Here is a 26,896-nt window from a genome sequence, read left to right as displayed (position 1 = left end):
ATATTTTGTAAAGTGCTTTAGAATCACTCTACATTGGAGTCACTCTTAATTTCTGACTTTCGGATTCCATAATCAGTGGACTGATTTCAGGTTCAGAGGCCATTCTCAGTTTTTATTATATTACTGTTAGAAATACCAGTGTAATGTAAATACTTTTATATTTTAATTAAAATTTGTTCTCACTCACCTTTAGTAAGAGTGATTATGTTAGTACTGTTACTTTCTGAAACAACTTTCATTAGTATGTTACTTGATTAATTCTCTGTTCACTTGTGTGCTACATTTGCCTATTATTATAGAGGGATCTGCTACTGTAACTCTCATCTGAATTACAACTTAAATCTTTCATGTAAAACAATTGATTCATTCTAATATACATTTAAAAAATCTTTATCTACTTGTACCTTTTACTTAATTTTAGGGGCTATCAGCTTTTCCTATTAATAGAATTGTCATTTTTATATATGGTAGGATTCTTGGTATAGTTTGGCTCTCAGCCATAGTATGATCTATCTTTTTAACCCTTTGGAAACATTGACTTTTTCATTGCATTTGTGCAGGCTTCATTTTATTTCCAGTCCAAAATGCCAAAGGTCACCTCATTAGCCATCTCATTTGCCTTTCTTTCCTGTAGTGTTCTGGTATCTTATACCAAGTATTATAAAAAAAAAAAAAAATCTGCTTCCATTAACAAAAAGTGAGCAGAAACAAAAAGCCAATTATTTGCAGCACATAAAATCCTTCTGATAATTTGGTAAACTTTAATTAAACCAATACATCACACTGCACTTATAAGACAAAAGAGCAAAATAAAAGCAAATAATCTTTTTTTGTCTGTTGAGAAACACCATATTGCCTTGTAATTAAGCATTTTAAGACTTATGACCTATTTTGAAGTGTAAGATTTTCAGTGCTTTTCATACAGTATGCATATTAAAATTATATGTTATATTGATTGGGACCATCCCACCAAAATTTAAAATGAAACTATGACAAAGCTTGGCTTAAAGTAACTTTTATTTTTTATGATTTTTTCAAACTCTTCAAAAATAAAAGGAGATTCTGCAAGTTCATCTCACATCACACAGAAACTTTACTACAAAGAATATTGTTTTGATATTTAACACATTTTGCTGAGATTTTTGCATTGCCCATTTATTCCTTCTTATGAACCAACTGACATTAATGCAAAATTTGCTATCAATTAAAAGGATGCTGATGTAACTTATTTATCTTTCCTGCATTTCACAACTGGGTTATACTGGAATTAGAGATACTTAGTCTTCATTTAAATCATCTCATTCCCAAATCTTCAATGTATTTGTGATATAATTCTTATCATTTAAGTGGAAATAGAGAACTGAATTGAGAATTAATACATTTGAGTTTTATCTGGGGTCTGCAATGTTATAATGAGCATGTCTATCACCCTTCTGGATTTCAGCATTATCACTAGTAAACTGAATAATCTAGTAGAGAATGATTCCAAATGGCCTCCTTCTCTGTTTATTTGTTTCTGGTGATGGAGTCTCCCTCTGTTGCCCAAGCTGGAGTGCAGTGCTGCAGTCTCTGTTCACTGCAACCTCTACCTCCCGGTTGAAGCAATTCTCCTGCCTCAGCCTCCTGAGTAGCTGGGATTATTACAGGTGCTCACCAACATGCCTGGCTGTTTTTTGGGGTTTTTTTTTAGTTGTTATTTTTTGTAGAGATGGGGTTTTGTCATGTTGCCCAGGCTGGTCTTGAACTCCTGCACTCAGACAATCCACTTGCCTCCACCTCCCAAAGTGCTGGGATTATAGGCATGAGACACTGTGCCTGGCCCCTGGCCTTCTTATTTCTGAAATTATATTTCTACCTTAGATAGTAATGTAATATCTTTCTGTGTACTAAAATCAATATTTAAATATGTTCATATGAATGAACATAATTAAATCAATGTCTTATTGTTTACAAAAAGTATATCTGAAAACATTTCTAGAACTTTCTAATGGTCCAAAAGCGTACACTCTTTGGTAAACCACAAATCATATTAAAAGAGCATTATTTCAACTTATAAAATCATCTGTTATCAACCAAAGGGATATATATATATATATATAAAATCACTGTGCCAATTCTTAGATTTTTAACATATTTTTCATAAACAGGAAACTTTGGAAATTCTAATTTTGTCCTATTTCATATGTACAAATTCAGGTCTCAAGTAATTCCTTGGACATTTACTTAATTTGCTTGTTAGTAGATCAAACTGTTAGTGAGTTTATCCATCACCTGGAAATACTTTGTGCTTTCTACTGTACTCTGTGGGTGTTCAAGGCTCCCCAAGTAGCTCTCAATTTTTCAGGCAGATGATTGCAATTTCAATGTCATTTAAGGACAGCCAAACCTGCTATTCACTTCATCTTCTCATTAGCATCTAGTCTCTGTTCCTCTCAGGCAGCCTTGGCAAGTGAATATAGTTTACGTTTGTATCATTTTACTTTTTCTCTTTTTTTGAGACGGAGTTTCGCTCTTGCTGCCCAGGCCGGAGTACAATGGCATGATCTCGGCTTACTGCAACCTCCACCTCCCGGGTTCAAGTAGCTCTCCTGCCTCAGCCTCTCAAGTAGCTGGGATTACAGACATGTGCCATCATATCCCACTAATTTTGTATTTTTTAGTAGAGAGAGGGTTTTTCCATGTTGGTCAGGCTGGTCTCGACTTCTGACCATCAGGCTGGTCTCGACTTCTGCCCACCTTGGCCAAAGTGCTGGGATTACAGGTGTGAGCCACTGCACCCAGCCATTTTACATTTGTATTATGAGCCTTCAGAATGGAAATGCATTATTAACTCTTAACTTCGGCCAAAAGTAATTAGAACTCTAAAGCTGGGATCCATTTTAATGTTTTACTTACATAGTGCATAGTGGTATGGTCTATTCTAGTAATCTCCATGTTTCTGTGATTTAGAAAGGGTGTTTCTTTAAAATAATTGTTTTTCTGGCCAGGTGTGGTGGCTCACACCTGTAATCCTAGCGCTTTGGGAGGTGGAGGTGGGCAGATCACCTGAGGTCAGGACTTCGAGACAAGTCTGGCCAACATGGCAAAACCCCATCTCTACTAAAGATACAAAAATTAGCTAGCTACCCTGGAGGCCGAGGCAGAGAATCACTTGAATCCAGGAGGCAGAAGATGCAGTGAGCCAAGATCTCGCCACTGCACTCCAGCCTGGGTGACAGAGCAAGACTCTGTCTTTAAAAAAAAAAAAAAGAAAAGAAAAGAAAAGAAAAAAGAATAAAAAAACAAAGAAAATGAGAATTTCCAAAGTTTCCTGTTTATGAAAAAATAGTCGTTTTATAAAATATGGACCAAGAGAAACATGATTTAACATTAAAGAATAGGCTCTTAGAGCACCAGTCTTTAAGTACTTGAATACATTAGCGTTTTCTTGACAAATAGTTGTTTTAGTGGAATACTCTGCCTTTTGATAGTTATTGAATTAATTTGTGTGTGTACATCTAATTGAGGATGTTCAGGACAGTTTTGTTTGTTTGTTTGTTTGTTTTTATTATCATACTCGACCTTACTATATGTAGGCTTAAACTAAGCAGAGCAAATAGGAACAACAGCTCATGACAGAGTTGAGTGGAATTAAGGAAATCTCTGGTTTAGGCAGGGAAACTAAATCCTCTCACTCACTGTGTTCTGACCTCACCTTGTATCTTCCTGTCAACTTTGTTCATATAAGCAGATTGTAACCTTGGTAAGAGCCAAGAAAGTAAAATTATGGGAAATAGTTTTGCCATTTCAAAAGATAAATAAAAGTTTCCTCAGACCGAGGACTGCTTCATGGTGCTTTGTATTTCTTTCATGCCTCTTACAGGACTGAACTGATACATAACCTATGGTATTCTTTCTTATGAATGCTGAGATTCCATGATTTTAACAGTCAGTCAGTAAACATTGATTGCTTAGCTATCCAACCCAAGGCATTCTTTTGTTGGTTTCCAAATCATTTATACTCTGAAGTCAGGGCGGAGTATCTATGATGAGGAATTCATATAATACTTTCTGTCTCCTTTTCTTACGTAGTTAACCAGTGGTTGACTCGCAGTCTGAAATATTTCTTTTTAAGAACTTAGTTGGAATGGTGCTAATGGCCTTTGTGTGTGTGTGTATACAATACACATGTAAATGAGTATAGATTTCCCTTTCTTTGGATAAAATGACTCTTTTAATTTGTTCTTTTTCTTGTTGCAATTTAGACAGCTTTCAGGTATGTGAAGTTGCTTCTTATGTATGCATCTATTTAAATAATTATAGAATCTTTATATATTTGTGAATTTAAATAACCATGATAGAGTATGATATATACTGAAATTTCTAGAACCTAGCTTCTTAACACTTTCGTTTATGTTAGCTTAGGAAATTTATATAAGTTTGGTTATTTTTTTCTTAAACCATGACAAAAATGGAGATATCTGCAATGATAACTGCTATTTTTAAAAGATTTTAACTTGGATTTAAAAAAATAAATATGAGGAAACATAGTGTAAGGGAACCTATTTGATTTGAGCACTAATTCTACTACTTACCTGTGTGATTTTATATAAGAAGATTAAACTCTCTGAGCTTCTGTCCCAAGTGTAAAATGAGCAAAACTATTATTTTTACTTTACAAGGACTTTATGAGGTTAAATTAGATAGTTAAATGCAATCTTGTAATAAACATTGTAGGGGAGAAAAGATTTCTTTAGCCATTGCTAAGCATATACATACATGTTTACTTTTTTCTCCACCTCCCCAGTTCAAGCGACTCTCCTGCCTCAGATTCCCAAGTAGCTGGGATTACCGGCATACACTACCATACCCAGCTAATTTTATATTTTTTAGTAGAGATGGGATTTCTCCATGTTGGTCAGGCTCATCTTGAACTCCCCACCTCAGCTGATAATAACAGCAAAGCATGCAAATTAATATATTAAAATATGTATACACACACACACACACACACACACACATATTTTGAGATGGAGTCTTGCTCTGTCACACAGGCTGGAGTGCAGTGGCGAGATCTCAGCTTCCTGCAACCTCCGCTTCCCAGGTTCAAGGGAGTCTCTTGCCTTAGCCTCCTGAGTAGGTGGGATTACAGGTGCGTGCCCCTATGCCCAGCTAATTTTTGTAATTTTAGTAGAAATGGGGTTTGACCACGTTAGCCAGGCTGGTCTTGAACTCTTGACCTTGTGACCTGCCCACCTCAGCCTCCAAAAGTGCGTGGATTACAGGCGTGAGCCATCGCGCCTTGCCGTAAGCATATTTTTTTTTGCTTGGGTTTGAGGAAGAGATGGGTAGTTGTAGAAAAGTATGAATGGACAAAGGAGGTGTGATTTAATGGTTATAAACTAGGGGGAACTTAGCAAGGCCTATTTGTTCAGATACTTCTATGTGGCAATGTGTCTTCAGAGATAAGGATGTTCCTTTCCTCTGGGTATGTGGAGGGCACCTCTCAAGTGAGGGTCTGATGACCTGCTTCAAGGGGGAAGGGCAAGGGGAAGGTGAGAGTGGGCTTTCCTACTCCTGCTGTTTTCTCAAATGCTGAGATACCATATTTTGGGGTGGTGTTCCTTGAGCCCTATCAACATCTATAGAGTTGCACAGTAATTAATAATTCTTATTATTTATGGTTTTTGATACAGTATTTGTATAATTCAGAAGAAAGTAAAATACCAAAGTACCACCCAGAATTGTCCTTCTCATAGTCCTTTACTTTCCTAAATCCCATGTGCACCATATGTCCTGTTTTTCATTGCAAATGATTTTCTAGTATTAAAAATAAAACTGGATAAGGTTTTCAATGTTAATAATAACATTGATTATTCTTAACCAATGGTTCAGCTCCTCTATTATACATTTTTTTTTTCAAAGACAGGGTTTCACCATATTGGTCAGGCTGGTCTTGAACTCCCGACCTCAGGTGATCTGCCTCAGGTGACCTCCAAAGTGCTTGGATCACCTGCCTCAGGTGATCTCCAAAGTGCTTGGATTACAAGCGTGAGCCACCATGCCCAGCCCTCCTCTATTATACATTTATGCTCTAAAAGTTAACACCAACTTCCTGTTTGTAGACAGTGGAAACTAACATCAATTTGGTTTTCTGGGTTGTGGGCCACACTCTGCCTTTTATATTATACCTTTTATTTTTCCCTAGATTTGAACATTAGACAAGGAAAAAGATAACGAATATTCATAGAATCATTTTACATATTGCCAATTATATGCAAACACGTTCAACTTGTACTTAACATACACCAATTACATAGTGCATGATTTAGTATTGAAGCATATCTAATAAAAATAAGAAGAAAAATAGACATCTATTTCTTTTAAAATATATATATTTCCCTGTTTATGGTTTTGAAGATTTTTGGAATCATAAAGGACAGGTTTCTTCCCATGTGTGGGTATTGATTGTGTTCTTGTACCCAGGTCTGAGTCCTTTTCTGATTCTTTGCATAATTTAGTTTTCTCCTCCTAGCACTAGTTACCTATTGTTGTCCAGGGAGGCCTAGAGAAGGTAAAAAATACAGGTTTTATATGAGTTAACATTTTACTATTTTTTTTTTTTTCGTAAAGTTCCCAGCTTAATTTAGTCTCCGGGATAGGAAATGGAATAATCTGAGTGAGATACAGAGATAACTTAGTAGAAAGTGCTCAAGGAATAACGTGGCTTCATCTCCATTAGAGAGAGAGGGAGAGAGAGAGAGAGAGAGAGAGAGAGAGAGTGTGTGTGTGTGTGTGTGTGTGTGTGTGTGACTTGTTGCCTGGGAGATAGAACAAATCCAGGAGAAAGGTTGAAAGGCGAAGACAAAGGCTGTGTCTATACAACTTCAGCTGAATTGGAACTGACTGAAAGATTGGTTTGGTCTGATTTACTAGAGCCTGTCTCCTTGGTGTCTGTGATCTGAAAATTGCTTCCAGGGCCATTTTAATTAGCTGATTCAAATCAAAACCAGCACATACTGGTAACATCCATTTCTACTCTGACCCTCACCGAAGACAGTTTTCAGGATGGTGATTCCTTAGTAGTTGTGTATAAATTCAGTAAGTGATTTGAGACATACACTTTCTATTTCTAAACATTAATCTTTAATTGTAAGAATGAATCTATTTATTATGGCTTTAGTGACAGGTGAGTGTTAATACATGGTAGCATTTGTTCAGCACATCATAGTGTAAACCACAAAAATAGAAGCCTACTCTTATGTAGTCAACCTATGAAATGCTAGAGTTTCTTTCTGTTCCTCAATAACATTTTAATAAGTTGACTTCAGTATGCTGCATGGCAGTGTGATTAATATACTCTATAAGTGCATTAGATTCCTGGGGATGCTTTTTAAGTTGAAAGTGTAAGTCAGTTCCTGAAAATAAAATTTAAAACATTTGGCACCTATATAATTTTCTATTTTTTTAATTGTTTTACTTATTCATTTATTAAAAATCTTGCAGAAAACTTTACATAGAACATTATTATTACATGATAAAAATTAACAGGAGAAGCTTAATGAAATTTTAGATTATTAGTCTAAATTTAAGAGAGAGATGGGAAAAACAGGGCAAAGTGGGATGCTGGTAAAATAAAGAGCACTTACTATAGTTTTCAAGAGGTGTATTCCGTAATCTATAATATGACAAACAATAGAAAGTCAAAGATAACCATGTGATTTTAAAGTATTAAAATTAGATATGTGGTTCTGTGATATAAAAAGTAATATGATTTCCCTAATAGGTTATTTCCAAATATGCATTTATTCATCAATCCAATTTTCAGGGCAGACCAACCATGTGTCGACACTGAAAAGAAACAGAAAGAACATTTGCCTTTATAGACCACATTGTAGCCTTGTATAGACTGTGATAATTAAATTAATAACTTCACAAAAATAGTTAAATAGTTGACAACTGCTATGGAAATATATTATGTATAGGAGGAGTGCACAGTAGGAAAATCTAATGTAGTCCTGGTATACCTTACTTTAATGTGGTTACAGTTGGTTAGTAAATAACACACAATATCAGAAACTTTGAAATATTTAGCTTTCATCCGTGTATAAGGAATTTTAAAGTTAAATGTACAGTGATATGGCTTGTGTAAAAGAAGATAAACTATCTTAAACTTAAATTTTAAGTCATAAAATTCTCTTATTATAGATGCCTTGGTAAATGTGTTGTGCTTTATGTAATTAACTGGAATATCCCAAAATATATTAATTTTTAAAGCTGCTAGAGAAACAGAAAGAAATTATTTTTATTTCTAGAAGAAGATACAATTTAAATGTTACAATTATGACATATTTTAATGCTGCTAAATTTATGCAGCTAACACTGATAATATACTGTCAGAGCATTTTAATGCATTTTCTGTTCTTTAAACAATTAATTTTAAAATTAGTCATTACTTGTTTTATTACGTCGTTTACGTTCACAAATAAGTTGGTTCAACATTCAGTGAAATAAATCATTAACTTCTTTCTTTGACTCTAGTGTGCTGATGCATTGTTACCTTGGAAATTAGGTGGCATATTTCTCTTCTCTGATCCTAACTCTTAAAAATAAATACTTTGAATAGTGAAATATACCATGTTTACTCCATGAAAGTGATTTTTTTGGCAGTATTCAGACTTACTAAGATTTTACTAACATCAGTTGCACCACCATCAAATTGAAAAATGACACTTTGTGTACTTTCTGACACTGAAAGTAAAAATTGGCCTGTTGGTCGGGCTCAAGTTCAGAGAAATATTTAACACTATTTAAAACTGACATTAGCACCAAAATATTTTGAAGGAGTTTCTTTCATCACTTTTATTTGTTCAAACTAGAAACAAAGTTGGGAAGCATTGCCCTTTTATAGTCATTACTTTGAAGAGGGGAGTAATTCATCCTTGACGAGAGACCAGGCCATTTTTTGGTAGCATATGGATTGCCCTGATTTCTACAGAGAAAGTGAGCTATCTAATGATTGAATTAAGAGACTAGCGCTACTTGGAAGAGTGTAAGCATTCAGATCAAGCCCACATCTCTGAGATCTTAGGGACGTGTGTGCAAGTTGTAAAAGCAGTAACAGCAAAGTTACCATTTCATTCTTATTTGTATTTGTAATATAAACAAAGCAAACAAATACCCACCCAGCCAGCCCCTCTTGTTTTGACATTTCATAGCCTTGAAAAGTTTGAACTCAGCGGGGCACGATGGCTCAACCCTATAACCCCATACTTTGGGAGGTCTAGGCGGGAGGTTCACCTGAGGTCAGAAGTTTGAGACGAGCCTGACCAACATGGAGAAACCCCACCTCTTCTAAAAATACAAAATTAGCTGGGCGTGGTGGCTCATACCTGTAATCCCAGCTACTTGGAGGGCCATGGCAGGAAAATTGCTTGAATCTGGGAGGCAGAGGTTTCAGTGAGCTGAGATCAAGCCGTTGCACTCTAGCCTGGGCAACAAGAGCGAAACTCCACCTCAAAAAAAGAAAAATAAAGAAAAGCTTGAACGCTGAAACACACTAAATGCAATATTTCTTATACCATGCAAACATCTCCTGTCAGAGACAGCATCCTTGAGATTAGCCAGCTGTATTGATTTAGATGTCCTAGGGTTGTTAATTGCAGTAAGGACTGTTATGTCTCTATGACTTCTGAAAGAGGTTATGGCTACTGCAAATACATCTTAAAGAAGGAAAGAATACTGTCAGCCAAGAGGTGCAGTCCAAGCTTTGGAACTAGGCTGGCAAAACCCTACTCACATCCCTGTAAAGCAGACATATATTTTTGTATTTTTTATAGGTGGATACAGTGCAGACCACGAACCCCTCTGGCCACATTGAGGAATCGTGTAAAATGAATGTATGTGCTCGTAAGTGAAATACATGCAATGTTCCAACTCAATATGTTGGATCTTAATAGACCTGGATTTGTCTTGTGTAAAAAGAAATCGATTCCCAAGGGGCAGGATCACTAGCTCGTTAAAATGAAGCTTTGATTTTGAAGAAAACAAAAACCAATGGCTTTAAAATTAGATCTCTGCAAAAAGGAATCAAGCTGACAAAAATCAAGCTCCCAATATGGAATAAAGGAGGGATGTGAGAGAGGTTTTGCAATCTTATCAATTACTGTGGAGAAACAGAATCAGATTTTGCCATACTCAGGAGTACGAAAAGAAGAACAGGAAATTCTTTTACTTCAGTTTGCACTTGAATGGACTCAAGCAAAGAGTGCAGATGTGTATCTTGTTACTGTTTGTAGTTAATAATGTGGAGATTCGTATATTTGTGATTTCATTTGCCTTGCTTGAACTAATTGGATGCATTATATAGAAATCACCTGAGCCTGTGCTAGATCAACAAAGAAAATGGAAATGTATACCTCAGGATTGAAATCCGAGAAAATTAGCCAATTCAGTGCTATTTAATAAGGCATTAAGAAGAAATACTACTGCCAATCAGGGAAAGTGAGAATCTAGTGAATGCGAGAGGAAATAAAATTTAGGCCATTATTACACCTGTCGAAACATAATTTATGTTGGTGTAAAAGCAGCAGATAGATCACAGTATAGCTCACAGACATTTTACACAGTTTCCAACCAAATTTAGGGTTAACCATATAAGTGTTCAAGGAATGTATGGCCATTACATCAAGAGGAGACTGGCCTTTTATATTTGTGGTCCTATGCATTTACATATGCAGAGAGGGCCTTTTTTAACTTATTAAGGATGAATTGCATGCAGGAAGTACCTCTTTGCATTATAGTTACTTTCTCAATTGAAGATACTGTATAAAGTCTAATTTTTGTATGGGTGTGAGTGTATGTGTATGCATTTGTGTGGTGCGTGTACAAGCGGAGGAAGGTAAAATATAATAATGAGCATTTGCACTTTGGTTTGTTACCTAGAATGTAAAGAGGTAAACTGTCTTAAGCCATTCTGTTATCATTATTAAAGATTATTATTCACAAAGGAAGCAATTTTAAAATAGAATGACTACTGCAACAATTTGCCAATTAAATATAATATTTAATGCAATTGAGCCATTTAAATTGAGATGGTAACAATGTCTGAAAATAATGAGGGTAGGCTCATGTGAAATTAGTCTGCAGATGCTTGGACACTCATAGTGTCCTCCTTCAGGCTGTTTCACAAAGCAGCAGGATGTGAATCATGGGTGCTCTTGTAGAAAAGAATAGGGAGATAATCAGGCTGGGTGCCACGGCTCACTCTTATAATCCCAGCGCTTTGGGAGGCAAAGGCGGGTGGATCATGAGGTCAAGAGATCAAGACCATCCCTGGTCAACATGGTGAAACCCTGTCTCTACTAAAAATATAAAAATTAGCCGAGCATGGTGGCACACGCCTGTATTCCCAGCTACTCGGGAGGCTGAGGCAGAATTGCTTGAACCCAGGAGGAGGAGGTTGCGGTGAGCCAAGGTTACGCCATTGCACTCCAGCCTGGGTAGCAAGAGTGAAATTCTGTCTCAAAAAAAAAGAAAAAAAAGAATAGAGAGATATCTATGTTCTAACTATAACTTTTTAATTCTACCAATAAGTTACATGTACTTCCCCCAACTTTTCTTCAACTTAAATTATATAACAAGGAATCATATTTTAACATAAATAAGGTATTGAATATTTAAAACAGATTGACATATTTTTTTGTAGTCACCATGTGCCATAATTTCAAAACTGTTGTTCTCTGCTATTTGTACTCGTTTCTTTTTATCTTGCTGATTAACTTTATAGTTAAAATTTTTACCTCTTCTTTCTATGTGGCAATCAACTGCAGTTGGTACTGTATCTATAATATTATGGGGATTTTTGTCCTTATTTATGCTACTATAATAAATTATAAGTCAACAAACTGTATAATTCTATTGTATTGAATATTTTTTGTGACCAAAATAATTAAAAAAAAAACTACTTCATAAAATGCCTGTTTTCCTATTTTAACAGTCTCTTAAAACATAATGGGACATAAAATAGGTTCATATTGCTGGCTTTTAGAATACACTCTCTACAGCTTTACGATTGGAGAGGAAAGAGTTTATGGTAGACAAGGAGAAAAGATTTGACTGAGATAATTATGACAGTGTATGGAGATAAACACTCTGGACAAGTTAGAAGTCTTGATGTCAAATTTTGCTGTGCCACTAAACAGCCAGACATGAGGGATACATTTTTGGGTTCTCAGGTATTTCAGGCTTTTCAGTGGGGTTTTGGAATACACTACTGGTTTTAAGAATATTTTAAATCTCCAAGGTTTTGGTTACATAGAAATGTTACAAACAGATACTTAATATGCATCACATTAACATAATATTGATCATTCATATTAAGAGAACCACATGCTGGTTTCTACTTAAATTGACCCAAAGCACGAGACCGAGGGACAGTATGAATTTATAGTTGTTGCTTCTTCATCGTTAGTTTAACCTAATGGAAATATGTACTGAGGTAGAAGTTATCGTGTTCTGGAATCAATAGGTCCCGCTAAGGTAATTGAAGCAAGCAATACCCAAGTACAAAATCACTCAATTTGTAACAGAGGAAACCTTTTTGTTCTGCATTGAGTTGAATTCATTGCCTGGCAGAATATTAAAGTGTAAGAACCAGTTTTTCTTGCTCTTTACCCCTGCAAGGATTGATCAGCACATGAAGGTCTCTTTCACTTCAAAGGCATTTCTGGGCCTGGATCAGCCTGATTGAGTTCAGAAGAGAAGGAAACACTAGCCCCTGATGTTTATTGCTGTAGGCTCCTTTATCTAGTAGTAATTCTCTGCTTTAGAAGAAACAACAGGCGGAGGAGTCTTGTGACTTATAATTTCACGATTAATGTTTACTTGTAAAGTGCCTCACACAGAAAATCGTGCTTTTATTTCAGTTTCCTGCTACTACTCCAACTGTGAAAGGTCAGGGAACCACCGGGAAGCAAAATGAAAACATACAGAGATTTTTTTTCCTTCTTTGCAGCATACTGACTTGCAAAGTAGTGTCACTTTCAGAATCCCAAAGGTGTCGTGGATAATCTTCAGGAATCCTTATTTAGTGTGCTGGTCACACTGAATTTTTGTATTTAGATGAATTTCTGGCCATTGATAGAACTGAGTGAGATCATGAAATTTAATTTTGTCCCATTAATGCTTTAGTTTCCTTAGAAGATTAGATGAGAGACACACAGACTTCCACCTTCTAAATCTCTCTTATGTGACCCTATTTCTAAATAAACCCTCTACCCTTTCCTCTTGCCTCTATTTTTTGGGGGAAAAAAAGGAAGACTAAACTTGGCTCAAGGAAAACGGCTATCTACAGCAGAAGAGCAGCTGTGAATGAGAGTCACCAATTGAAATGTTATGTTCAGAATTCATTATTAGATTTGGACTCACATGAATGAAAATTTCACTAAAAGATAAAACAAAATCTAAAATATGCTATTAAGAATCAAAATCTTGCTTTTGTTTTTAGTTCTTATTTTATTGAATGCTATTATTTCACTTTCCTGTTTTGGTAAATATCACTTAATTGAACTGATTCTAATATTTCTCTGATAATTTTTTAAACTTAAGTTACTGAGTCAACTTTGTAGCGGCGGTATATTAATTGCTCTTTTAATATTCTTATTAACCTCCTGAAGCAGATACTGTTATCATCATGATATCCATCTTGCAGATGAGGAAAATGAGATGCAGAGTTTCAGTAACTGCAAAGCTGCTGAACTAGCAGGAAGTGGAACCAGGCTTTGAGGCCAGATTTAACACTCAGAGGGGCCTCAGAGCTTTGATTTGTTAATTACAAATAGTAATTAATAAATGGGGAACTATTTAGGGATGCAGAGAGGAATTCTGTGGTTCCTTAAATCACACATTCAGTAGCTTAATTGATTCAACTTGCATGACTTAGCTGAGAAAGGTACTCAAAATTTCTAGCTTCAGAAATATTGGATGAAGATGAAATCTGATATAGAAGGTCTGCTTTAAATATTGTAGCCATGGTGGCTCATGCCTGTAATCCCAGCAGTTTGGGAGGCTGAGATGGGAGGATCACTTCGGTTAAGAGTTCAAGACCAGTCTGGGGAACATAATAAGGCCTCATCTCTACGAAACGTAACAAATAAAATTAGCTAGGTGTAGTGGCATGTGCCTGTAGACCCTGCTTCTCAGGAGGCTGAGATGAGAGGATTGCTTGAGCCTGGGAGGTCAAGGCTGCAGTGAGCCATGTTTGCGACACTGCGCTCCAGCGAGAGTGACAGAGAAAGACCTTGTCTTAAAAAAAAAAAACCACCAAAAAACAATAAATGAATAAATAAATACTCAAATACTGTAGACAGGAAAAACTTTGTGGGCTCAATGTATGTTCCTGTATATATGTAGTATTGTATGAAAAATATTTTGAAAATGAATCTCTTACCCCTGGAATCTAGGTGGAATGAGGACAATGGCAACTGCATTCTTTGAACAGGGAGAGTTCACAGCCTAATGGGATACAGCCATCCATGAGGCTAGTTGTTACAATGCCCTGTGCTAAATGGAAGAACATCATAGTGAGTAAGAATGCAGTGTCTGGAATTCAGCCTGCTTGGGTTTGAAATGTGGTTCATATGTTTACAAGTTGAGTGAATTTTGGACAAATTACTTCTCATGACCTCCATTTCTTCATATTTTAGATGAAGTTATTAATAGTATTTACCATTTACCTTATAAATTAGTTATGACTCTTGATTAGACTAATCCAGGCAATGTGTGGATGGCATAAGAAGAACTCATTAATTGCAAGCAATTATTAATTTTCTGATTGTTGTTTCTATAATTGACGTATGACTAGAGAGTAGTAGTTACTGACTTAGATGTTCATGGACGAAAATAAACCCAATGTCATTGTCAAAAGTGAAATACCTATGGAAATGATAACCTCAAGTCTTCTATATTCTCTATATGCTATTGTGTGAAGCTCAGCAAAATCCAGCAGATACAAGTTCTGCAGTTTCTCTTTTTCTATAATTCATATAAAATTCAAATCTTGTGCTCCGTGAGCTGTAAGTGTTTTAGGCATAGAAAAGTGAAAGGAAACTGTAAAAGCCAAAATCAAATCTCTGTCACAAACCGATGATGAAAGTTTCAAAAAGGTCGAAGAATAATTTTTGAAAATCACTTTATCCACGATGATAAGGGTATATACAAGTTTCTCCAACTATTAGTAGCATAAAGATTGTGAAACTTAAGAATTACAAATTGTCATACTATCATAAAACCTTAATACTGATTATGATAACCGTTTTACAAACAGTTGTTATTTGCAAATATTTAATGTGTCTATTATATGTGATTAGGATATTGTTTCAAAATCCTTCATTAAATAGCAAATGTGCTGTGTTTATTAAGTGATAAGATTTCAGTGTATGAACAAAAACAAAATACTTGCGGAATTGAACTGGATAACATTTAATATCTGAAGAGTCAGTGGTTTTCACTGGAAATAATTAAGAGTATTCTGGAGAAGATAAAATAAGCGACTATTGAGAATGTTCAGTTTTGCTTGTTTGAAATTACTTTTTGAAACAAATATATAGATTAATAATTGCGGCTGGAAAATGTTGCCCTCAGAAATGGTTCTCTGATCTTGGGGTACACAGTATCATGTGTGAAAATATGAGAATGTTATATTTTAACTTCGTATCAGAGTTTAGTAACTGAGCATCAGAAAGAAACAAAACCAACTTCTGATTTTCATTAGATGACAAGTCTCAATCATTTTGACAGATTTTATACAAGGGGTGGCTACTCTACTTTTATGGATGCTAATACCGTAATAACCTATCTTATGCTGCTTTTTAAAAAATTTCTAATGAAAAGTTAAAATTATGGTAATTAAAAATGAACGTTCTTAGCCTATATGTTTAGATAGTAGGGGAAAAATTAACATTCAATATTAAGAGATTGGGGCTCCGAGATCAGGTACAGCTCAGTCTGTTTTCTAATTGGCTACTGCCCAATTGTGTTAGTGAAAATCCTATCTCAGTAGGAGCTGAGGGGGATCCAGGTCTCTAATCTTTCTTTTCTGTGTGTCTAGCTGTTAAAGGCAGGTCAGCTTGGGGTTTTTTCTCCCCTATGTGTCAGACTCATAAAAGAAGCAGACATTTGGTATGTGCATTCCAGAAAGATCAGAAACTGGCTGCCTCCTGATAATACATTTCAAGTGGGTACAGTATTCTAACATTCTGCTGGTTGACTTTTAAAAAACCCTGCCTACTTATTACATAAAAATATGTGCCATTTTTCAACCCCAAATTGAAACCTGATTGTTAAAGTTATGTAATTGATAAAACTTACATGTTAAGAAAGACATTGATGATATTAAGGAAACAATTAAATTTATCGCATGACTTTTTAAATAAAAATTCTTTGATGCATATTTACATAAATGCCTTGCTATTTAAATTGAGAAGTTTGTGAAAATGTTTAGGAGGCTTACTTCCAGTTAGTCCAACCTTAAGAGTGGTTATATTCAAATTAACACCAAGGAGAATGCAAACACGGGGTCTTTTAATTTCTATAGCCCTCTTTAAATACTAGGAAGAAATGCAATATGTATCTTGCATTACTAGTAACTGTGTGCTGTTGTCATTTGAGATTAACATTTGGATTAAAGAGCATGATTAGAAAATTCTAAATTAGTGGTTACCAAGTTGAAATGACACAAAAGTTAAAACAAAGTAATACAACAGTCTATTTCATGCAATTTATTTCTTATACCAGTTAATTAGCACTTTAATTAGCATGATGTTTCATGTTGTGACCTAAGCCATTGTATTCCCAAAGGTTTAGTGAAGACAATTAAAAAAAAGAAAAAGAAAAAGCTGCAGAATTGTTGACGGCTATGTCACATACCAGCAGAATTAAACATAATTCTTCACTTGAACACATGAGGACACACATATACCTTGTTTCTGAATTCAGAACAAATTTTTTAAAAAGGCATTTTGATGGTATGAAATACTTCCACAAACTCAAAGTATATTAAATAACTATGTGCACAATAGTATTAAAGGAACTACATTTTAAATTCCAAATGATCCACAAATCAATGCCTAAAAGATTCACTTAGATAAAGAAGTACCTTTCACTATTTTGGGAACAAACATAATAGATGTATAAGGGTAATCATGTTTTTGAATAATAATATGATTCATAGGATTCTATTAAGACCATTAAAATTTCTTAGAAAGGACAGGATTCATAATGGAACTCTGCCTTTGGACAAACCTGAGGAAAAAAATATGCATATTAGAAATGATTTGTGGCATCCAAGATAGAAAAAGATTTCCTCATCTCTTCTCTCCTCCCCTCCCCAGTGAGAACATATTCAAATTGTGTGTGTTTGTCTTTATTACATGAGAAAAAGTTTCTGCAGAGCCAAAGACAGTCATCTACGAGAAGATTGGCTCTGCCATTTTGCAACAGCATAAAGAAGGGCTACAAGAGTTGTGACTATTGGACTATAAAACACAGCAAACCTCCTGAAGGTGTTTTTCTCTTCATTTTATGCTGCTTACTATTCAAAACATGCAAAAAATAAAACATTTGAAGGATCTAACATCCAAAGATTCTGTCAAGCTTGCATTCTTAATCACTGGAAGCTGTTGGCCTCCTGTTTTATGACTGTATAATTAAACTATTAGTTTCCTTTGAATCTGTTTAATGCAGTAGGTCCACAGAGGACTCTTATTTCCCCTCTTAAAAATTGTTTCACAGCCTCTTTTGGCAGTTAATGTAAAGATATCATTTGGAATTTCTTTAGAATTGTTATGCAATTCAGAGATAATTTACTGCACACAGAACTGTGCATTTATGGAAATCTAAATTCATTGTTATGCAAAATGTTATAAGAAGAGAGACATTTAAGTTAATTTTTTTTCCTTGTCTCTTTTCTTTGTTGAACACATAAACTCAAATGGCTCACTTTTTGTTTAGTAGGGATTTTTGGCGAATGACATGCAAAGTATATAAAATTTAGACATTTAAAATTTTTAATACACTCAATCGAAAGTTCTATTTTGTAAAAGAAGAATGAATTTGAATTTGTGATAAGAAATTATCCAGTACGCATTTTTGTTGAGACAAACACAAAGGTGGGTGATACTTACATTTCTTTATCATGCAATGGCATGATATCATCAGACAATGAGAAAGTTGCAGTTTTATTTTTGATCTGATAGTTAAGTAATAATGATTTGATCTGAAAGTAATCTTTCAATTTAAATACATTTATTTAGTATTCAAATTACCACATTTCCTTCCTCCTGGATTTTCTATGAAAATATATCATTTAAAGCTATATATAATTTATAAATTAAAAGGTGAATTATTTAGAGCACCGATGTGGATCAGTCTTTGAGACTTTGGGCAAGTTATTTAATCTTTCCTGGTTTATTTATTTGTTTACATATATAAAATGAGATGGAGGTCTCACTATGTTGCCTAGGCTGGACTCGAACTCCTGGGCTCAAGTGCCATTCCTGCCTCAGCCTCCAGAGTAGCTGGAATTACAGTCAAATCCCACCTTACCCAGCTCTCTCATGTGTTTAAATGAAGATAATAGCACACTCTCATGGCATTATTTGGAAATGTGGGTAAGTGAACATTTTACATATACATAATATAATATCTAACACAGCACTGTCTGGCATAGAGAAAGAAACTGTAAGTAATAGCTGTGGATAAAGAAGACTTGGAAATGTGACACAAGTCACAAAGCTACTCACTGGTTGAGCTAAGATTCTAGAGGCGGTCACAATGCAAAGAGAACATTGCCTGGCATACATGCATCTAGGTACGGTCTGCTGTTAAAACACACACACATGCTGGGCGCAGTGGCTCATGCCTGTAATCCCAGCACTTTGGAGGATGAGGCAGGCAAATCACGAGGTCAGGAGATTGAGACAATCCTGGCTAACATGGTGAAACCCCATCTCTACTAAAAATACAAAAACTTAGCTGGGCATGGTGGCACATGCCTGTGGTCCCAGCTACTCCAGAGGCTGAGGCAGAGGCTGCAGTGCAACAGAGGTTGCAGTGCCTGGGAGCCGAGATCACGCCACTGCATTCTAACCTGGGCGACAGAGTGAGACCCTGTCTCAAAATAAATAATTAAATAAATCAAAATAAAAACAGACACATATTTTTCTAAGATCTTACACCAGTCACTAACTAGGCTGGGATGAGAATTGCAAGTGTGTGTGACATTAAACCCTAATTTGCTTAAATGTTTACAGGTGTCTAAACTTCTTATTAAAACTATTTGTTAGTATAGATTCACAACTGTGATAAATACACTTGCTGTTTATCAAGACTTTAAAAAGGTATGTTTTCAATTGTTTAGAATATATTAACATGCCCATAAAACACGATAACACTTGTAAATAGGAACATAATAAAAATAATTAATGATCAGTGCACACATTTAGTTGTTATTGTGAGAATAAGCATTTCTATATTTCCTTTTATTATAGAAACATGTATTAAAGCAAACACCAAAAAAATATGTAACAGGTTTATTTATTTTCTAGTAGACTTCAGCAGAGTAAGTGGGTAAGTTTCTATTCTCACCTCCATTATTTTTGAGTATTTGGAATTATATTAATAAAAGGTGTCAGGCTGTTGTGTCTGAGAAACACGTTTAAAACCTTGACATTCTCTTCTCAGCTGTGGCTGTACCATTTTTGTTGCCATTCGGTTTGTTTAACTCTGAGGTTTAGGAATGTTTTATTTCAGTTTTCTTCAAATATTTTACTGTAGTTTTTCTTATTAACTGGTTTTCAAAGATATATTACAGTTGGATCTTTAGATTGACTACTTTTCAGTAGGGGGCCTAACAGACTTGCCCACTAGTCACCGTTATTTACTGTTCAGTCTGAATTTGAAATTGATAAGCGCTGATGACTGTTATTAGCAGCCATTCCACTTATTGTGCCATCTAGTCATATTGTGACATGGAATAGGTGCTTTTTCAAAAAACAAGAGTTCTCTTTTTCTATGTACTGCTGTGCTAACTGATCGAAAGTATGAAATGTAACACATCATGGGTAGGCCTGAAGTGCTTAGTTGATCTGGTTCCAGTCTGTGGACAAACTGTATACCCTGGATTCAGCTATTACACAGAGGACTAGAGTATTCCATGCACTGCTACCTCAGATTCCTGCAAGGATAGAACAATTTACTTCTTGTTTGAGTGGCTCACATATATTCAGTGCCAGTTTGTTTTTAATAAATACATTTTAAATGTCTTGATTTAGAATCACCTACCTCTGGTTCTAAACTCCCTCTCCCACTTTATTTTCTGTTCTTCTTCTACAACTCTATTCTCCCACTAAATCTGGTAACTTTCAAAGGCCTTTACCTGCTTTACACTTCCCTGCAGCTTCTCCTAACCCATACGGTTATCTCTTCTGCAATTCTCTTTCTAATTTTACATGACTAAATCCTACCTGCCTTCTTTTACTAAGCTTTTCCTAATTATTGAGTTGTTGGTGCTTCATTTTTTTTTTTTTTTTCTTTGAGACAGAATCTTATTCTTCTGTTGCCCAGGCTAGAATGCAGTGGTGTGATCTCGGCTCACTGCAACCTCTACCTACCAGACTCAAGAAATTCTCATGCCTCAGCCTCCTGAGTAGCTGGGCCTACAGGCACACACCACCATGCCACCATGCCCGGCTAATTTTTATATTTTTAGTAGAGACGGGGTTTCACTATGTTGTCCAGGGTGGTCTCTGAGCTGTCGCTCTACCTGCCTCAGCCTCCCAAAGTGCTGGGATTACAGGAGTGAGCCACCTCACCCAGACACTTCCTACTTTTAATAAGAGAATACTGTGTGCATGCTAGGGTATATGTGTGTATTTTTCTTTTTCACACCATAGTGTCGTCACTGGGAAGATCCTAGTGTGATTATTGTTAACCTATCCCTTTCCCAGGTCTTTGCAGAGTGCCTTGATTATAGTAGATTGCCACACTGCTTACTAAATAGTTGAATTCATTTGATGCTATAAATTTGAAATTTATGTATTTTCTGGGGCATGCAATAAATATTTATAGAGTTCCTGCAATGTATTAAGTGTTGTGTTTATCAGATTCTTAGAAAATATTAAATGCTGGGTATTACAGCTGAGATAATATACACATATTTATATACATATATGTTACAAAGCCCATGAATCTATAAAAAATCATGTGAACTTCATTAGCACTTCATACTCTTTTGTGTTTCTCAGGATCTACTATATTGTAGGAATTCAGTTTTTACCAAGATAAATGGGTTACCCATATCTGATAAATATACAGTGCCAAGATTCCAGGCTCTAGTGGAGGACAAGTTGATGTCCAGGCAGCATCATATAAAGCGAGGCTGGAAAATGGATCAAAATATCTAAGACATTGTACTTACATTGAAGGAGATTCAACTTGAACTTGGGAGAAATGGGAGTCAGACAGCACAGTTCTTTAAAGACAGGGGAGTGGATGTCCTGATATTTTAGAAAAATAACTTTCATGATGGCACAGAGGAAGCACTATAGAGAGAAGAAGCAAATAACCCTAAATATATTGTGTTGTGTGCTTACTTGAGACGTATTTCCATTACACTTAGAACCCTTGTGGCATTAGTGGCCATAATTTATGTAAGATAGAATGTAGTAGAGACAATCACATCTGGTCATTTCTAAGCACCAATATGATGTTCGGTACATGAGACTTACTTCTTTAGTTGAGGAATAAGTATAATTAACAACAAAAAAGAAACATAATAATGCATGATTTCAAAAATCTGTAGGCACAAAGCATTCTGTGAACAGAGTTCAGTTAAACTATCTGTAATGATATGGCATAACTTTAATACAAATTTTTTTAAATTACTTTGTTGAATACTAACAGTTAAGAGATTTTCCTTGATGTTAAGCTATGATCTCAATGAAGTCATGTCTAGGAGGCTATCTTGCTGTTGAAGGCTAAAGAACCATCACTAACGAATCCATGGCATCCCATCTCTATCTCTAGCCTTCTCTGAACTAACTGTTCAAGCTATAAACTGAATTTTATTTCAGGCTGTATTTTTCCTTGATTTTTATACTTTGCAGCATATTACTAATTTTTAAAAACAATTTGTTTTCTTTTGTGCTTCCTGGTTTAAAAAAAGGAATTTCAACATGGTAAAACCCCGTCTCTACTAAAAATCCAAAAAATTAGCTGGGCATGGTGGCACGTGCCTGTAATCCCAGCTACTCTGGAGGCTGAGGCAGGAGAATTGCCTGAACCCAGGAGGCGGAGGTTGCGGTGAGCCGAGATCGTGCCAGTGCACTCCAGCCTGGATAACAAGAGCGAAACTCAGCCTCAAAAAAAAAAAAAAAAAAAAAAAAAGGAATTTATGCCACACATAGTATGAATATAATTTACACAGTTCTGTAATTTATAGGACTTATTGTTTTCTTTGAAAACAATATAAAACAATTCATATGATTCCATTTGTAGTAAGACAGTTCTGGCAGTTCTGTGACAGTGACATTTTAAGGATCATCAATATCGGAGATGTAGTCTGTAGAGTTACCTTTTTTTCTCCTTTGTTTTTTCACCTTTAATTCTAATTAAAAGATACTCTACTAGACTAGATGTTTTCTGCATGGATGTTTTCCGTCTGATCTTTGACTTGAAATCAAGGAAATTCAGCTTCAATCTGTTAGAGCTGAAAGGGCCTGTGGCATGCTAGGGGCTATCTAGCATTTCAAAAATTCAGAACCCCTGTCTTATGAATAATGATTAATGTGCAGTACTTATAATGTTAACTTTTCCAAGAAAGACACCCTGCAACGTTATTCTGAATGGTTGAAGCCATTCTTAATATTCTGTTTAGTGCATAAGTTGCCCATACCATATCAATGCGAAGTCTTTAACCCACTGTTCTCCAGATAAATATTCACAGGCATGCCCATACCATATCAATGCGAAGTCTTTAATCCATTTTTCTCTAGATAAATATTCACAGGCATATAATTTTTGAAATGCCTGGTTTATGCTACATCATAAAATTTACAGAAAATCTCATATAAATCACATTCAGTATATTTTTGTCGTGTACTTTCTTATAAGTGATTGTGTATTTATCTGAATTTCTGATTAATTTTCATAAGTTTCAGTGAGAATATGGCCTTTAACATTGCTGTTACTCAAGAGATGACAATTCAAAATTTAGTTTTCTAATTCAAAGAGTCGAAAGTTTTCTTTTTAAATTAGACTTAGAAATCAAGGTTTTCTTACCAGACTTCTTATTATGAAAAAATGTAATCTGAAATATATCATATTTTTGGAATATCTTATTGCATATAGTTTAGGATTTTCTCTATTTTTTAATTTGCTATTTATGAATATAACTTCTATGAATATCATAAGTAAAGTATATTAAGGACCCTAATGTCAGTGTGGAGTGATGAGCTGACTTGGCTGAAGCATTACCTAATGGAGTGTAGAAGGATAAAAACAGTAGATTATTTTGGATATATACATGCAAACATATATTTATATATATATTTTGCAATATTGATTTTTCTTTATATATGTGTTTCATATATGTATATATATATTTGAATATGTATTTTTTCAATTTGAAGGAACCAGAAGTCTACTCAACAATAATCGTTGAGTATCTGCTTTAGCCCAGGCACCGTGCTTGATGTTGGGAATTTGAGTATGGGAAAGATAATTTCTGTGCTCTCAAGAACCTCAATACCATGAAAGTTAGATATGTTGTAAGTGCTATAGCAAGACAGAGATAGACAGGAAAATTGAGAATATTTGGGAAAGGTTTAATGATATGCAAACCTTTTGAGTGCACCTTGTACTAAATTACATTTCCTCAAACTAGGATAGAAGAAAAAGACATTTCAACTAGAGAAGAAATCATGAACAAAGTCATGGAGGTATCAAAGTTCATTATTTATTAGACAAAAGGCACAACGTCCACTGTGATTTAAGTATAGGGAGTATGGGATGAGTGACTAGATGAGAACTGGAAAGAGAAACTGGACTTAGCCAGAGATGGGCTTTGAATTTTATCCCTAAGAGTTTGTATTTATCCTATGAACATTTGGAAGTCATTGAAAGTTTTCACGCAAGAGATAACAAAATACTTGTTTTGGGAAGTTGCCTCTACTGATAGACTGAAGGGCAGTTTATAGTGAAAACTCTGGAGGAAGGGATGCTTGTCAGGGGACTAGGGCAGTCTGATGAAGTCTGCTTGTGTGATTTTGATGCCATGTCCTTGGACACTGACCTTGGAGACAAATCAAGAATCATATAGACAGAAGGATTTAAAATATTTGGTAGGTGATTCGATATTGGGCAAAGATTAGATACTGGGGAAAAGAGAAAATAGTAATGGATAAGATATTCGCTTTAGATTTTAGTTTTGAACATTTTAATAAGACAGTGGAAATTGAAATGTGGGAGATAAATGTTAGGAGGACAGAATTCAACAATTTATTTGCATTTAGTGATAGGTGACTCCATGCAAGTAAATAAAATCCCCAGGGAATATATGCATATGGAGAGTGAAAAACAGAAGGCAGAATGCTAATCTTGATGAACCAGGGAAGGAGATCATAACAGAAAAGCCAATAAAGTTAACTTTGAATCAGGGGAAAATCGTGATAGAAACAAAAGAAGGAGTGTTTCAGCATGCATGGAGTCAACATAATAATATCAAAAGCAACAATAATAAAAAAAATCAATTCAGTCTCTACTAGGCTGCTAAACTTTAAAGATATTATACAAACTATCTCATTTATCACTTAATATTTTAAACTAAAGAAAGTTTTATGAATCATGAAGTGGGATTCACAAGGTCCTAGTGGAGGATGAAGCAACATGTTCAGGAAAGAGAAAGGTGTATTCCAGCACCAGAGAGTAGAAGTAAATTGAGACGTTAATAGGAGCTGGTAAACTGTCTTTCAAACACTACTTGCGGGAATGACTTAAATCCAATTATGTTAATTTATTTAATCCCTTTGCTCACTATTTAGATTCCAGAGAGAGAATGCTGCTGAAATGTCCTACTGGAGAAACCAGCCAACCTTTTGGTTAGAGAAGGATAATATTTTTGACCAGCAGTCCTACCAGGCTAAATTCAGTGGGTGAAAAGTAACTTGCTGAAGGAAAGGTAGGGCATCCTTATCAAAAAGAAAGTAGCATACAAGAGTATATATCTACTTGTATTGTGTAAAAGTGACTTACGAATCTTCATAAATCGCATTCAACTTAAATGTGAGGGTGTCACATCTTAGGGTAATTATATAACTTGCTCAATTTCATGCAAGTTAGTAAGTGAATGAATTCATTTTAAACCAACCCCCGTCATTCAGATCAAGAAAGCGGAAGTGGGAAAAGGCTATCTTTGTAGCATTTCTAATAGTTTCATCAGTATGGTGGCCAGGCAAGAAAATTATTAGTACATCAAGTTTTATGGAGCCAGTTTTAAGAAAATTCTTTGCCAAGAATTTCTTCAGGAAAGAAAAGGAAAGAGCAGTTCAGCAGTGGAAGAGATGAGGAATGATTTCTATTACAAAATAGGGAAATTTAGGTAGGTTTGTGAGTTGAAAAAAAATTAGAGGTTGAACAGGAAGGAGAAAGTACATGGATGAAACAAGATTTTGGCAGAGGCAGGAAGGAGTGGAATCAAAAAGTCAGATGGACGAAAGACTAAGGATTCTTTTAAGATGCAAAATGAGGTCCAGATGAATAAAGATGCAGATAAATTTGGAGATGTAGAGGAGGGAAGCGGAAGGGGTTCACACCTGATAGGCTCAATATTTTCAGCAGTAAGAGGGGAAATCATGTGTTGAGGTTGAGGGGAATGAGGATAAGGGTGGGGATTTGAGGAGGGTGTGGTGGGAACAGCTGCTGTGTGGAATGGAAAGACCAGCCAAGTAGGGATGAGTAATAGGGCTGCTGAGCAGCTCTGAAGGTTCAGCTGACATCGGAAATCATAAATTTGTAGCAGAGTCAATCAGCATGGTTATTCAATTTTCTCAGGAACTCTTGGCAGCCCAGGAGGAGGAGGAGAGCAAACAGATGGTAGGACTGATTTGGTAATGGGATTGGCAAGGCAGCTGCGAGAGAAGGTTAAAGAAGGGAAGAAATCAATTGCACCCATGAAAGTGTGTTGAAAATGGTTTATCAGGGGGATCAAAATTAGGGAGAGAAGGAAGTCAAACCAGGAAGGATTAGACACTGCTAATTCAGGGAAGAGTGAAGCCACGGAGGTCATTAGTCTTTGAAGCTTCAGGGGAGGTTTTGTGGGCATGAGTGAGTGGAGTAGGTGATGAGAGAGGAGAATTTCACAATTTTAGATATTACAGTAGAGCATTTTTTTTTTGTTTCAAAGCAGCCCATTTTGTATCTATGAGTGTGAATTGCCAAAGCTGAGTAGAAGTGACTGTCACTGAAACATAAGAGCAAAAGAATTTTAAACCTAAATAGGGGAATATGTCATCCAAGTCATCTAGAATACTGATGATTTATAAAAGAGAAAAAAATAGGAACAAGAAAAGCAACAATAAAACACCAGCTGCCAAGTTATTCAAGTACATTTTTTTTTTCTTAGAGACAAGGTCTTGCTCTGTCACCAAGCAGGCATACAATGCCATGACTATGGCTCACTGCAGCCTGGAACTCCTGGGCTCAAGAGAGCCTCCTGGCTCAGCCTTCCTCACAACTGGGACCACAGGCACATTTCACTATACCCAAGTAATTTTTAAATTTTTTTGTAGAGACAAGGTCTTGCTATGTTACCCAGACTGGCCTTGAACTCTTGGCTTCAAGCCATCCTCCTGCTTTGGTGTCC

At 35.6% G+C, this 26,896-nt stretch overlaps 1 protein-coding gene and 1 long non-coding RNA gene across 16 annotated transcripts in view; both read left to right on the top strand.

Annotated features, from left to right (window-relative positions):
• The window catches only part of PCDH7 (protocadherin 7), a 431,755-nt gene that overhangs the window by 56,583 nt on the left and 348,276 nt on the right, over positions 1-26,896 (top strand). For 8 of the 15 annotated variants that reach the window (XM_035293917.3, XM_035293916.3, XM_017970634.4 and 5 more), the window contains exon 2: positions 9,819-9,878. The exons of the other annotated variants lie outside the window; for them this stretch is intronic. In XM_035293917.3, coding sequence (XP_035149808.1) covers positions 9,819-9,878 — 60 coding nt within the window. The remainder of the gene's footprint in view (positions 1-9,818; positions 9,879-26,896) is intronic. 15 annotated transcript variants of the gene reach the window in all.
• On the top strand, positions 10,724-25,568 carry LOC144581833 (uncharacterized). Its single transcript, XR_013533159.1, has 2 exons — positions 10,724-23,975; positions 25,077-25,568. It is a non-coding gene; the product is annotated as an uncharacterized LOC144581833 (long non-coding RNA).

The sequence above is a fragment of the Callithrix jacchus genome, chromosome 3 (assembly GCF_049354715.1).
Source record: "Callithrix jacchus isolate 240 chromosome 3, calJac240_pri, whole genome shotgun sequence".
In the NCBI taxonomy this organism is placed as follows: Eukaryota; Metazoa; Chordata; class Mammalia; order Primates; family Cebidae; genus Callithrix; species Callithrix jacchus.
This window is presented reverse-complemented; position numbering and strand designations above follow the sequence as displayed.